The sequence below is a fragment of the Aotus nancymaae genome, unplaced genomic scaffold (genome assembly GCF_030222135.1).
Source record: "Aotus nancymaae isolate 86718 unplaced genomic scaffold, 86718_ANA_hifiasm-v0.15.2.pri h1tg000008l, whole genome shotgun sequence".
Taxonomy (NCBI): Eukaryota; Metazoa; Chordata; class Mammalia; order Primates; family Aotidae; genus Aotus; species Aotus nancymaae.
The window spans coordinates 50,376,128-50,391,228 of NW_026988419.1; the positions used below are offsets into that span (position 1 = coordinate 50,376,128).

Genomic DNA, 15,101 nt, shown 5'->3' on the forward strand with positions numbered 1-15,101 from the left:
AAATACATTTTATTTAGTAGCTTATGAAAGTATCAAGTTGTACTTAAGGTAACTAAATTAGTAAGCAGTCTTTAAGAAATCAATGTGCTAAGAACATATGGAAATAGTGTTTTTTATCACTGTTGAATCCTCACTAGCAGGTGCATAAAAATAGTGGGACAAGTTTATTGTAAATTTTCAAAAGTAATCATCTTCAGTCCTGACCACTGCAAGTCTGCTTGAAGTCTTGTTGCTTCTTTCTTCAAACACTCTCTCCCAAGATTCAATACTGCAGCAAGCCCTGGCAACTACTTACCCAAATGCATTCTGAATCCACTTCCTCATCTCCACTCCTGCAACCACAATCTAAGACTCCACTATCTGCCGTCAGAAAAATGACAGCAGCTTTCTAACTGGGCTCCTCTCCTCCTCACTTGACCACCCCAAGTCATTCCACAGTGATGTTTTTAGAATATAAATTAATTTCTGTCACTTTTATGCTTCAAACTATCACAGAGTTTCCCAATTCACTTGAGCCTGGCTAGGTCCCCTTTTACTTTCTGGCCTCATCTACTGCAACCTTCATCCTTGACTGAACATGTATACCAGCCTGATTTCAATTTCAAGAACATTTCTAAAACTGTTTCTGCTTTGGAGCCATTCATCCTGTTGTTTTCTCTGTCAGAAGTGGTTCTCCCCACCCTTCAACGTGGCGGGCTGGCCCTTTTACCGTTCCAGAGGTCTTCCTGGATCACTCTATGCTGTTCCTCACTATTGCTGCCCCAGCCAGTGGTTTACCTCCTAACCCTTTTCCCTGTTTGTAATCATATATTACCTAGTATTTTTAAAATTTACCTTCACCACTGGAATAAGCCCTGTGAAACAGCAACAAGAGTTTCCTTACCTTCCACTAAATAAGTCTGTTGCCTCACAGAGTGCCTGGTATAAAATAGTGTTTAATTTGTTTGTTTGTTTTCTTTTTCCTTTTTCTTTTTTTTATGGAGTCACCCAGGCTGGAGTGCAGTGGTGCGATCTCAGCTCACTGCAACCTCCACCTCCCGAGTTCAAGAGATTCTCCTGCAGGAATTACAGGCGCATGCCACCACATCTGCCTAAATTTTTTTTGTGTTTTTAGTAGAGAGGAGGTTTCACCACGTTGGCCAAGCTGGTCTCGAACTCATGACCTCAGGTGAGCCACCCACCTCGGCCTCCCAGAGTGCTGGGATTACAGCCGTGAGCCACTGTGCCTGGACTTCAAATGTTATTTTTTAAGAATTTTTAAATTGTATTTTGTGATTATTATAGAAACTTCCAAAAGTAATCCACTACATTTCCAGCTGGACTTTGATCACCTTTAAGAGCTTAGAAAATTCACTATCCTTTTTCAGAAACTTGTAATATATCACTTGTTTACTAAAGTGTGAGGCAACTGCATTAAAGTTTCTCTGATGCTCATTCTAATTCAAGGATGGGTCATCTTAATTTTCCATCTTAGTTTTCTATTTCTAATTTTCCATCCTTGAATTCTATTCCTGACTATAGAATTAGAAAATAGGGAAGTTTTGCTATCTTTTTGGAAGGGTAATTTTCTTTGTCTTCCTTTACATTCCATGTAATGAGAAAGTACATTGCTATTCATTTCTCTATTATCTCAAGTTTAAGAAACTCAGTAGCATCAGAGGTCCCACTGAGGCCAGGGGGCTCTAAAGATGTAAGATTTTGAACCAATGATACTTGCTGCAAAGTAATAGTTACAATAATAATTAAAAATATGGCTTTCTTGTATTAAGAATAAGTTACTCTTCACAAAAAGCTTATAATTACTCTCATTTTGCAAATGAGTGACATTAAATAGTTTTCCAAAGGTCACACAGCAGTGAGTGGCTAACATGTGATTCAAAGCATGTGCTCTCTTTGCCTTTCTGTGCCATGAAGTCAAGCCAAGATAATATTAATTAACATTTTAAAATTTATTCCTGAATGATTTTTATATTGGCCCTTTTATTGGCCCTTTTATATTGGCCCTGTTTATCATCCTTCCATTTTCCCTGCACTTCCATTTTTTTAGTATTAATAATAATGTCTAGGAACAGGTGGAAAAGACTGTTTCCAAAAAAAAAAAACCTAAGTATCATTGTTGATAGTAATTATTCTATATCTTATATAGTATGATTAGTAGTTCCTTGCTTTGCAAGATTGGAATAATTATACCTATATCAATGGAATAATTAATATAAGTATTTTTGGTTATAACTGTTCTAAAGTCTTTCAATAGAGATGTAGGATAATTTCTTATTCTACTGATCACCCACATCCAAAAATAATTTATAATTATTTAAAATAAACATAAAGTGAAAGCATGAAATCTTTGTGCTTAAGGTCTCTAGAATAAAATGGACACACTTCATTAAGAAAGCCTAGGCTGGAAAGGTAATAAAAACAATATTTTCATTCTGAGCTTCCAACTAGTCAAGACTTAAAAGGAAAGCATAATGAACTGCTTAGCTTTGATTATCTTTAACAAATGATAGCTTTTACATAGGAAGTAATATGTCCCATGCATTTTTAACGTAAGGAACACTGAATCAAAAAATTTAGTATCTTCTATAGTGGTTTTATAAAAGATGAAGAATATTGTCCATGTGACCATTCTTACATTGACCATATTTATCATGACACTTAATTAACTTATGGTGTTGTCCAGTCCTTTTGTAGGGAGAATTGAAAGTCATGTAGGCTGGGAATGCAGCTTGTTGTGGACTAACTTGGTATAAAAATTAAGAGATATGATTAATAATCAATTGAATTCTTTTTTCCCAGGCCTTGGTGGAGGAAACATGTTTCTTTCAGAGTCCTGAATAGAAGCACTATAGCTATTTCACACGCTAGGCTATCATATTGATTTGTTTCTCACATGGAGGGAGTTCTTATATTCGGTTTATGTCATTTGGGCTGCCCAGCAGAAGATGGAAAAATTCAAATTACCTATTAATAAAAACACTTTTGTTGGCTGGACACAGTGGCTCACACCTGTAATACCAGCACTTTGAGAGGCCAAGGCGGGCAGATCACAAAGTCGGAATTTGAGACCAGCCTGACCAACATGGTGAAATCCTGTCTCTACTAAAAATACAAAAGTTAGCTGGGCATGGTGACACACTCCTGTAATCCCAGCTACTCAGGAGGGTGAGGCAGGAGAATGGCTTGATTTCGGGAGGCAGAGGTTGCAGTGAGCTGAGATCGCACCACTGCACTCCAGCCTGGGTGACAGAGCGAGACTCTGTCTCAAAACAACACAAAAAACAAACAACAAAAACCACTTTTGTTATTGATACTATTATGGAAATTAAGATAACCTTGTTTTCTTTCAGAATAATCTTTCTTAAATAATATTGAATGACAATTTGAACAAACTTAAACAATTTTTGCCAATATGATTTCCACAATATCATTAAATTAAAAAAGGGAGTTATATAAATTCTGATGACACTACATATTCCCCTCTGTAATTTTAATTTAAAAATACAAAATAAATATTTTAATGACATTTAGCTTCCAGACTAAACATTTTGCCATATAAATGGACACAAAACAAGTACATTCTGCTGTCAGAGATATGGTAGCATGTTAGAAATTTGCTGCATATGCAAAGTGCAGTGCATCATTTAATACGATAAAGTTCAGGGAAGGGTATCTTTGCTTGGAAACTAAAGTCACATTAACTTTACAGGGTGATTGTGTGTAGAGAATATATTACATTGCCACATTGTAGATGCTTAGTAAAAGGTGACTACAGTTATTATTGTTGACACAAAGGGAGTCTGTAACTAATGATAAGAGGTGAACATATCAAGAGTAATTTTTTCCCTTAAATTTAAGAAGTAGTTGAAAACTTTGAATTTTATATATACATTTTGTCTTTTTTAGGATGTACCGAAAAACATACCATATGGTTGGTTTGGCATATCCAGCTGCTGTCATCGTAACATTAAAGGTGAAATAATTTCAATTATTTTCATTTATAAAATGATCATTTTAAAAAATCTTCTTAAAAAAGCTAGGAGAAAATGAGAATAGGTCTTTACTGCAGCCTACATCTTAGAATGTTAAAACATTCAGCATATTCTAACAATTTAAAAAATGAACTGTGTTCCAAATCATGACTCATTGTAGACTTAAATGATAACTGATTTACACAAACGACATCAACACATATATATGCATGTTTGTATGCACAACACGTGTGATTGTTTTTCTTAATTTTATTTATGTGGATCTTGAATTCATTTTGAGATGGCACTATACTTGTCAGAATGTACGTATTTTGTTATGAATATATTATGGAAGAGTTAAATGCATGTTATGAAAAGATGTTTTAGTCAATTATGTTTAAATGACAAAACATATAGAATGAAATTCTTCAGGATTGTAGGTCTGAAAAAATACACAATGTAAGTTAAAATTAAGAAAGAAAAAAACTTCTCTCTCTCGTCTTTGGCTTCTCCTATGGCTACACTATTCTAAGGCCCAATTGCAGTGCTACATATGTTAGAAATTAGTAGAGTCGAAACTCCGAAGTGGGTAAATTTGTTGGCTCACATACTTCTCCCCATTATGTGTGTGTCTGTGTGTGTGTGTTTGTGTGTGGTATTTATGTTCATTCTTTCTAAATGTTATTTCTATAGAGGCATTTTGTAGGCCTCTCCTTGTAAATTCCTTGTTTCTTTCTCTCACCTAATTTGGTTAAGGGAATTTAACGTTGTCTCCTAAAATGTCTCCATGGTGGTTTTTCTGCATTAACTAAGAATTTAAAGGATGTTGTCAGTGGAAGATCTTGTGTTGATTTATTTCTGACTTACTGTACTTCTTTTTTAATTTTAAATTTGTGTTTCTAAAAATTTTCATTTAAGCATCTTCTTTGCATTTGTTTTACCTCTGCTGCATATTAGATTTTAATCTCATTAATTTTAAAAGGTAGTTCATTTTTCTTGGGTGCCTTTTTATATTTGGGTTTCTCTGCCTCCTCTCAGATCAGAGGGGACATTAGATGCTCTTGGGAGTGCAAACCCTATTGTGAACTGCGCGTGCGAGGGTGGTGTGCTCCTTATGAGGTGGAACAGTTTCATCCCAAAACCATCCTACCCCAACTCAGTCTGTGGAAAAATTTGCTTCCACACAACTAGTCCCTGGTGCCAAAATGTTGAGGACTGCTGCATTAAAGGATATTAATCATTCCTTGGTTCTTGAGAGATTTTGCCTTCTCTATTATTTCCTTAACAATGAGCAAGAAAATTACTCACTTTTATTTATTTTGAGAATATTTGCTTAAAAACCAACTACCAAAATATCTTAGTATGAGAGAATATAGTATTTTTTTCTAAAATGTCATATAGTAAAAAGAAATAAACTAACAGGTTGAGAGAGGGAATATCACCAAGTAAGGAATGTTTAGTTAAATAATTCTTATTTTCTGAGAAGCCTCCTTGTCTTGTTTGTTCTCAATGTAATGACATAAAAGCCAAGCATCTGCAGTAGTTTACAAATGTAAATCATCAGTGTTTATAAAAAATTCTCAAGAAATAAAGAATTAAGCTTTTACCCATTGGGAACCCCCAAGTTGGAACTGTAAATATGAATAGCAGCCTTCTAAGAGTCTGGACTAACTCTTGTTTGTTAGCTTTGGAGTTTGATAAAAGATTTGTTGGCCTCCTTTGAGATTTACTGATGTAAAATGCCTCCTAACAGAACTTACAATAACTTTTAATGTATAAAGAGATAAAGCAAGCATTTGGGGATCAAATAAGGGCCAAATGCAAGGAATTTAATAATGACATACAAACAAACCAGAAACTATTTCATTGGTGTTTATTTTCAAGTGATTAAAAATACCATTTGAAGCTCTCACTATTCTTTTTTGAAGGAAGCATTTTTTAAAAAGATTGAATACTTTTTATCAGATTTTTAGTTTAGCTTTAGCACATAGAGTTGGCCTCCATAAAAATGTGTTAAATGAATAAAATTTGAAACATGCCTACTCGAATAAAAATTAATGCATAGCTTTATGGTTGCCCACTTACTGTTCAATACTAAACCTACTGTATGTTTATAAACAGTAGGCCTTCTTGCTAGCAGTTTCTGATAACCGTTGGAATGGACTACAGTGCTTCTTTAGATTTTTAAAGCAAAATCATGAGGTAGCTACAGTTTATGTCTCTACTCACTGCCCTCTCTTACTGTTAGGGAGTACTTTCCAGTTTCCCTACTAGCCTGCTTATTTACCTTGGGAATTGCATGAAATGCAAGTATTACTATCCTCTTCCTCAATTAAAAGGCCCACTTCCTTTTTCTCACCACCTGTCCCTCAAGCAAATTATTAATAAGTCAGTCAAAGATAGAGCAAATAATAATAGGTGAAAAGTAGTGTAAAATAAAAATACCTTTTAATAATTAAAGATAGTATATACTCTACCACTCTATGGTATTTACATCTTAAAACAGGACATGAATATCAAAACTTTATGCCAAACTGCAAACTCTCATGGTGAAATTTCAAGCAATGTAGCACATGAGTAAGAAAGAGAAACTGAGATTATGTCTGTATTTCCCAATTGACATCACCTGTGTAACTAGCAATTCTGTCCTAAATTGAGGCCCACGCTGGGGAAATGAATTATGGCAGGAAGTTGGAGAAAGATTAAAGGTAAGAGCAGTATTATGGTGTTATCAAATGTATTAAATCAGTTTAGTAACCTTGAGATTAAAGAAAAGGTTTTGGTGCTTTATTAAGCATTAGGGCCTCACTTTTGTGGACTCATGGATACTAACTGGTCCTGTCCTATGAAACTTTGGTCAAAGTGTAGTTTGACATGCTAAATTGAAAGACAACCTGCTAAATGTACAATGGCTTATCTTTTGAATAAATTCTCATAAAAAGAAACAGTATGATATTGGCACCTAAAATGTCTATTATTTTTTCTACAGGATGTTGATAAATGGTCTTTTGATGTATTTGCCCTAAATGAAGCAAGTGGAGAGCATAGTCTGAAGTTTATGATTTATGAACTGTTTACCAGATATGATCTTATCAACCGTTTCAAGGTCAGAAACAGGGAACAAAAGTGAAATGCTCTTAGGATTGGTTATTTGAATAAGAATGAAAATGCAGAACATTGAGTAATTAAGCAATTCATTTTAGGATGTTTTAGTTAGCCGGTCACAGAATTACAGGGATGAGGTCACCACATGATAGAACCATTCTCCACAACTCACTGACATATCTATATATCCACCTAGAGATCATGAGGCCACTATAGGCTCATTCCAGCAAGATGCCAACATCCCCTGACTTATTTACAAAACACTCACATAGGGATTGGCAGCTATGTCTTAAAGAACTATGACAGTCTCTAATGTTCCTAAAACATAGAATGAACCTTTATTGCCAGCTTTTATTAAATTAGAATGAGGGGCTTCTAATTAACTTCATTTAGATCCATCCAAGCAATAGATTTTTTACAGACTACTGAGCAGTCTGTAGCTTATTACTTTGTTCATTTCCTGTAGAATCATCACATTGTTAGAGCTATAAAGTACTGGGAAATAATCTATTTTAACCTCTTTGTACTAAGATAGAAGAACTAGACTTTACTAATTGTAACTGGAAATGTTTATCCTTTTAAGAACTGGTCTTTTAAGAACTGGAAGATATTAAAATTTCAAGGCTATAGTGTGAGTAAGGCTATCACTTCATCTGTCCTAGTTAAATACTTGGGGGTTATAGTCTTTCTTTTTGGGATCAAAAGCTAACATGTTTATGAAGTGGTTTTTCAGAACAATCTACATTTGACATAAAAAAGCTACTGTCTATATCTGACTCACTAATATGTTCCATGACAAACTGTGCTCAAGTTGCTTTAGTACCACTTTTTTGCTAAAATATAATTGTAATTATTACTTTCCACAGATTCCTGTTTCTTGCCTAATTGCCTTTGCAGAAGCTTTAGAAGTTGGTTACAGCAAGTACAAAAATCCATATCACAATTTGATTCATGCAGCTGATGTCACTCAAACTGTGCATTACATAATGCTTCATACAGGTATCATGGTAAGAAAGTCTTTGTAACTGGAGTTTGTTAGTTTGGAAGCGTTAACTTCCATTCCTGTAAGTTCCTATTGTCTTTTTAATGCCCATAGACATATTACAAGTAAGAAGTATTATAAATAATAATTGCCTGGGTTTTTGAAGTTTAATGAGTTATAATATACATTTTTCAAAAAATATTTTAAGTCAGTGCAAAAAAGATAACCAGAGGCAAATAAAAATAAATATTTTCCAAAATTTGGACTACAGAACATTTTTGTTTATAAATCCTTTTTTTCATAGGAATCAACCAAAAAAAGTGAGCTTGAGAAAGTCTTTAGAATAAAAGTTATAGCACCCTTCTCTCACTCATCATGTGCTCCTAACCTGACTTTAGTTTCTTTTGCTCTCTTACTTGTATTGCTAATCACAGTCAAATTCTAATATGGATTTGGGGAAATTACTCACGTGAATTTTTCCAAATCTTCCTTCCTCTTCTTTGCATTTGATGAATCAATGAATGAGTGACTACATGATTCAGCAATACAAAGCCTGAAATAACAGTGAGTGTATGACAGGAACTCTGAGAGAGTTGGGAATTTTTGTAATGACTTAGAACTCAGGATGATTCCCAGAAGGTAAAATGTGAGGAGCTGACCTTCCTGTGAAGGTGCCAAATTGAGCTAGGTTCAAAAAGGAGCAGGCCGTGTGAGATTTCTAAATCTTAGCACCTGCTTTAATCGTGAAGTGCAGTGAAAAAAATGCCTTTTCAGCTTAGGAGGTAACCAGAATTTCATCATTTTAAAATATGTTTCTGCTCGAGTACATTTTTTTTACACTTGCTACAAGTGTAAAGGGAGCCAAATAAAAGTCTTCTATATCAGCTTCAGGACATCTGGTGTAAAGGTGACATTGAAGAGATGCAGGTGTCATATTACTGGGTAAATAGAGAAAATCAAATCCACAATGTGGCTTTACCCTCAGACTTATAAAGAAGACCGTTGCAGGACCAAAGAAGCCATTCCAACTTCTCTGTAAGACTGGGGAATTTGGCCCAGCCTGGCATGACTCGTAGAAAGTTAAAATTGTTAGCAAAGATCACATAGTCACTTTCTGAGACAGCTATGACTTACCAAATGTAAATGTAACTTTCTGATTTTATTCATCCTTTAGCAAAAATGTGTCACTGGGCTCTTTACTTATCCATTAATTTGGCTGTTACAGAAATAGCTTGTTGGTAGACCTTTAGTGTTGTCCAGAATCAAGAAAATACATTTGAACTAAAGAAAATAATGAGAAGTTTTACCATAGACATAGAAAGGAAAGACAAAATGAATTTATGAAAGTTTTGACTATTTTGTCAAAACTAGGTTGTACTTTCAGCTTGACAGTTTTGGGAAAGTTATTTTAACAAGTTTTGTGTACATTGAAAAGTGGTGATAGGTGACAAATTTCATGCATACGAATGTGTTGTTTCTCTGAAACAAAAAAGGATTATAAAAGTTTTCATTAGCAAAAACTCTTTAGTTCTTTCTTATGCCTCAGATTTGATATAAAGAAGACTGGGTCATCTACATTAGTGTTTTAGTTGATGACCTGCTATTTCAGGATGGCCCTATCAGTGTGACATTTATGAAGCACTCCAGTAGCAGCCCAGTACTGTCAGGAGACTAATGCATCTTGTCATCTGCAAGATGTTTTAAGGACTGCTGCCTGAAAGGGATTGCAATGAAGCCATTGTCCTTCTGTTTGTTAATGTCATAAGGGACGCCCTCAAGTCTGGGAGTAGACAATGCAAAGGAGAGTTGATGCTCATACACCTGCTTGTCTCCCTCTCTCTCTGTCACTTGATTCATTTGTAGTCCTGTGCCATGGTGACAGTGATGCACAGTAACTCAGTCCATTTGCTAAAGAGCAAATGCTTTATAAAGTGCTGTCAAGCCACCTTCAAATGTCTCTTTGAATATGAAATTATCCAAGGACCTTGTCCAGAAAACATTGCATCCTGGCACTGTGTTCTCTCTAATACTAAGAGTAGAAGGAAGAGAGATGACTTTAAATCCAGTTCCTTTGGAATTTTCAGTGCACTGACTATACCCAGAAACAGTCTTCCACACTTTGGAATGACTGTATCTTTCTCTGATCAATCTACGAAACATTTAGCACTATGATTTTCTACAAATTATGTGGAAATTCTGTTCTTATAAATGGCTCCCATATGATACTGTTTGGAAGAGGAAAGAGAGTAGGGACTCAGAGAGCAGTCGGACATAGGTTTGAAAACGTGCCCCACCACTTTCTAATTCACTAGCTCTCTATGTTGCTTCCCTTGTCACTAAAATGCAGTTAATAATGTCAGTCACCTTATAGAATGGCAACGAAAAGTAAATAAAATCATATTTGTAAAGCACCTAACCTAGTACCTAAAATGTAATAGCTATTAACATACCTTAATTAATTAATTGTATATGCCAATTTTCTATACTGGTAACTTACAACAAACTACTTCAGCTTATCCAAAGGGATAGAGAAAAATAGTGCCCAACCTCATAAATTCTGGCTAAAAGAGTTGTTAATTATGTGTTTTTAGATACATAAAAAATTAAGAAATAAATTGTTTTTCTGACTTTAAATTCTCCCTCCTTTATGTATAATACACATAGATAGTTTTTCTATCTCACAGGCACATACACACACATCCTGAGTAATTCAGATATGAAAATTACATTATAAGTCCTAAATCAAAACTCTATTAGCTTCTACCCATTCATACAGTAAAATTAGCTAGAAATTCTTCTTTTGAAACTTTAGAAGAAGGTGTTCAGCATATTGCCTTCTTTATGTGATAAATGCTATTGTGATCTATGGAGGAAATAGAAACTTTGAAATCAGACAGATTTGGGTTTGCACTCCTGCTCTTCCGCTAGATAGAAATGTGATCTTTGAAATGTTGATCCAGTTCTCTAGGATTCAATTTTATTATCTGCAACATAGATATAAAAATATTTATCTATAACCACCTTATAAAATGGTTATAAGAATTAAATGAGACCAGCTAACTAACGTGTCCAGTTAACGTTAATTCCCTTCCTTTGTTTCTGTCATAATATATGCTGTTAGTAGCAGTCAATACCTCCTTATAAGTTGATGACTGCCCACTCTAGAGTAAGCCTACCTGAGCACTTCTCCAGACAAAATGCAACCTACAATTCTGATTAAATGCAATGTCTGCATTGCTCATGACTTATCCCTTTATTTCTGACCCTTAGGAATCAGAAGAACCTTGGATTTGTATTGACCACTGCTATAGTTGGGAAGAGTGACAGGATTTAGCCTCATTCTATCTGGCTTGCCCTTAGGAGTCATTTATAAAATTTATGAATTTAAGCACCTGTTTTCCGAGTTATAATTCTTTTTGATACCAGTGCAAAATGAATCAGCAGCTAAGGAGCTAACAATCAGTCCAGAATTCTACTTTTGCTAATACAAAGTAGATGTGTTTTTAAATTAAGTGTTAAAAGTTCAGTGTTTCTCTCTTCCTATACTAGTTTGTAGTGGAATTTAATGATTTAGGCTATAGTGCAAAATAAGAAAGGGGGATTTGTGGAGAAATTATTATTTATGTATGGGAGGCAGAAATTAACCAGAATAAAAACAGGAAATGTATTTATAATAAATTTTCACAGCTAGCAAGATAATAATTTCAAATATTTATGTGTCAATCACTAATTAATTCCATCTCTGATTTTATAATTTCCTTTTACTATTGACACTTTATATTCTGTATTAGCTTAGTAGATATTGAATGCTGCTTTTTTAAAAAAACCACACATATTTATAAATACATAACTTGAACACCCCCAAAAAGTTAAAGAAAATAAGTGATTTTTTTAAAGAAACCATTTTCTTTAATTAAACAGTGGTTTTCTAGGGTACAAAACTAGTTTAACTTCAATTGCTATTCATTGCATGGTGTTCAGTTCTGTAGCTTCATTGGGAACATTGGAGGCTCAGTCCCAATTCAGCCTATAATATAAACCAACATAAGGTCACTTTCGTCCTTTTAATGACACACAATTAAATGCATCTGTGAACACAGAACAGCTAATTATATTAACTGCCTTTGGTTCTGAAAATTATTTCTGCTTCATTCATCCAACTGTGAGGCATTTATACATAATTACAATCGCTAATGATATGTTAGCTATTATTTCCCAGGTTTAATGCCTTAATCAATACATTTAACATAATAAGTTCAGAAAAATGCCATTTATTCTTTATTTTACCATATGACAAGACATGATAGGCACAGTGCATACATGAACTCAAAACTTCTTCTTAAAGGGGGAAAGATCACTATTGCCATTTTCACCAGAACTGTTGCTGAGAGGATAAATAACTTATTTTCCTGAGGATTAACAGAGATTTTAAACCAGGACTGATTCCATGGTCTTTTACCACTGTTACTTCTTTCTAATGCAAAAATAGTGAATTGCAATTTAACAAACAAATAGTAAGTTCCTAATATGTACCAAATATCATGATAGGTTATGTAAAGGGAGCTAAGATAAGTAAGACCATATCTTTCATACCTATGCAATTCAATTGCCACTGCCTTCATTTTTGATTCATGGACCTACAATGGCTTTCTTTAATATTTTATACAAAATCTAAATTCATCAGTTATCACCAACATAGTCCATTAACTCTTTCCATACTCTCCATACTCTTCAATTACACTTCACTTGATTCTCTAACACAATTGTACTATTGACAATTCTATTTTAATACAGACCCTATAGTATGATTCGACATTTGCTATATTTTAAATTCCTCTGTCTCCATCCTTGCACTTAACTATCAATCTTTTTCCATCCTTTTCCCAAGATCCACTGCCACCAAATAGCCCTTCTGTCTATGCTCTTAAATTGCATCTTTATTCTGCAAACTTTTATTGAGTGTGCATATAGTTTACATGATCTCTTTCTGTTGTTTTGTGCAAGGTCTTTTATTGTTTTAAGTGTATAGAATAAGACCACTCAGAGTGAGCTTCATAGCATTTGGATTCTCCATTCCTACCATCAAGTGCCACTTATTTATAGTGCTGTATAGTAGAACTTGTTGTGATGATGGAAAAGTTTTATATCTGTGTTTTATGTCTAAATGGTAACCACCTGTCACATATAACCAATGGGCATATGTAATGTGGCTAGTGTAACTGAGAAGTGAGTTTAATTTTACTTAATTTTCTTTATTTTCAATTTAAATAGTCACATGTGGTTATCCTACTGGCCAGTGAAGTATAAGGGTTTTACAAAATGTGAGTGATGAATAAACTATTGAATTATTTTTGAATGAATTAATAATAGTAGATAACTTTTATTAAAGCATCTAATTAGTAACTGAAAGATGAATGTATATAAAGCAGATAGTCATGGATTTTACATGAAAGTATTTTTTCTTTCTTTTTGCATTATTAAATTTAATTGCACAACCATTTTTATGTCTTATGGATAGAAAATTTTGTGAATTCCAGAAACATTTCTAAATCTTTAAATATGAAAATAAAGTGTACTTTCTCAGTGAGAAAAGTGAATATTTTAAATTTTTGGATGAAAATTTGTTTCATAGTAGATTGTTCTACAACACTTGGATTAAAGACATTTTAATGATGTATGAGCTATATGTTAAAAATCACTAAACTGCAATTGATTTCAAAAGAACCCAAACAGGTATGGCTGTAAATTCAAAATCCAGTTAGCATTCACCTTTTAATTCATGGAAAACTACTCCGTTTTCAATTAGCAAGGACAATTGTATCCTGAATTTTGAACTTATAAGCCATGAAACAATCATTGACCTCATAAAGCATCCATCATGCACAATCAATGGAGGTAAAATAGGAAAAGAAATTAAAGAAATAACAAATAATTTTATATGATTACATATACAGAGTGCACCGAAAATCCTTGTCAAAGAAGGGAAAGATGGTATCTACTTCTTGAATATAATGGATTGTTTCTTTAATTTACTAGCACTGGCTCACTGAACTGGAAATTTTAGCAATGGTCTTTGCTGCTGCCATTCATGATTATGAGCACACAGGAACCACAAACAACTTTCACATTCAGACAAGGTAAGTTTGAAAAAATACTAACTTTCGTTGGTTAAAATTTGAAATTTATTTTTCTGTATATTAGTTACATAAGAGGATTTTTAAAAAATAATAAAGCTTCTAATAAGAATAGGTGTAATGAATTTTTAGCAAAATTTCTTAAGCCGCTAACACTTGGATCAATCAATGGCTATTTTTCAAGAATCTTGTATATAGTATTTTGTGGTATATTTAACAATTTAAAGAACATAAACTGTTTAAGACAATCTGTCTCTGCCCAGAATTTACACTGTGAACTACCACACAAGTCAGACATCTATTCACTGAGAAATCTTGCAACATAATGTTTATGGTACTGGTTTGGTGTCATTATGTATTTGAAAAAAATAAAATTGTGCTTCTGAAATAAAAATGCAAAAATCAAAGAAATCTCATTTTCAGGTCAGCATGAAGTATTAAATTTAAAATAATTAGAAAATGAAATTCCTTAATGATGGTTACAATGGGAGTTATTTAAATCAAAATACCAGAGTAGAAGTATGTTAGTCTGTTAGGTCTGCCATAACAAAACACTGCAGAATGGGTGGCTTAAAGAGCATGAATTTATTTTTTCACAATTATGGATGCTGCGAATACAGGATCACAGTGTCAGCTGGCTTGGTTTCCTCTGAGGCTGTTCTTGACCTACAGACAACACTCTTCTTGCTGTGTCTTCACACGGTCTTTTTTCTGAGCACATGCACCCCAGTGTCTCTTTCTCTTCTTATATGGACACCGGTCATATTGGACTTGGGCCCCACTCTCTTTAGTTCATTAACCTTAATTACACCCTTAATAGTCCTTTCTCCAAATACAGACACACTGAGGATTAGGGCTTCAACATATGAATTTTAGAGCAGACACAATTCAGTCTATAACTGAGAGTTA

General features: G+C 33.9%; 1 protein-coding gene across 6 annotated transcripts in view; it reads left to right on the forward strand.

Annotated features, from left to right (window-relative positions):
* Positions 1 to 15,101, forward strand: part of PDE1A (phosphodiesterase 1A) — a 385,412-nt gene that overhangs the window by 285,033 nt on the left and 85,278 nt on the right. For all 6 annotated transcript variants that reach the window (XM_012468608.3, XM_012468605.2, XM_012468607.2 and 3 more), the window contains 4 exons: positions 3,907 to 3,973; positions 6,961 to 7,077; positions 7,943 to 8,083; positions 14,095 to 14,195. In XM_012468608.3, coding sequence (XP_012324031.2) covers positions 3,907 to 3,973; positions 6,961 to 7,077; positions 7,943 to 8,083; positions 14,095 to 14,195 — 426 coding nt within the window. The remainder of the gene's footprint in view (positions 1 to 3,906; positions 3,974 to 6,960; positions 7,078 to 7,942; positions 8,084 to 14,094; positions 14,196 to 15,101) is intronic.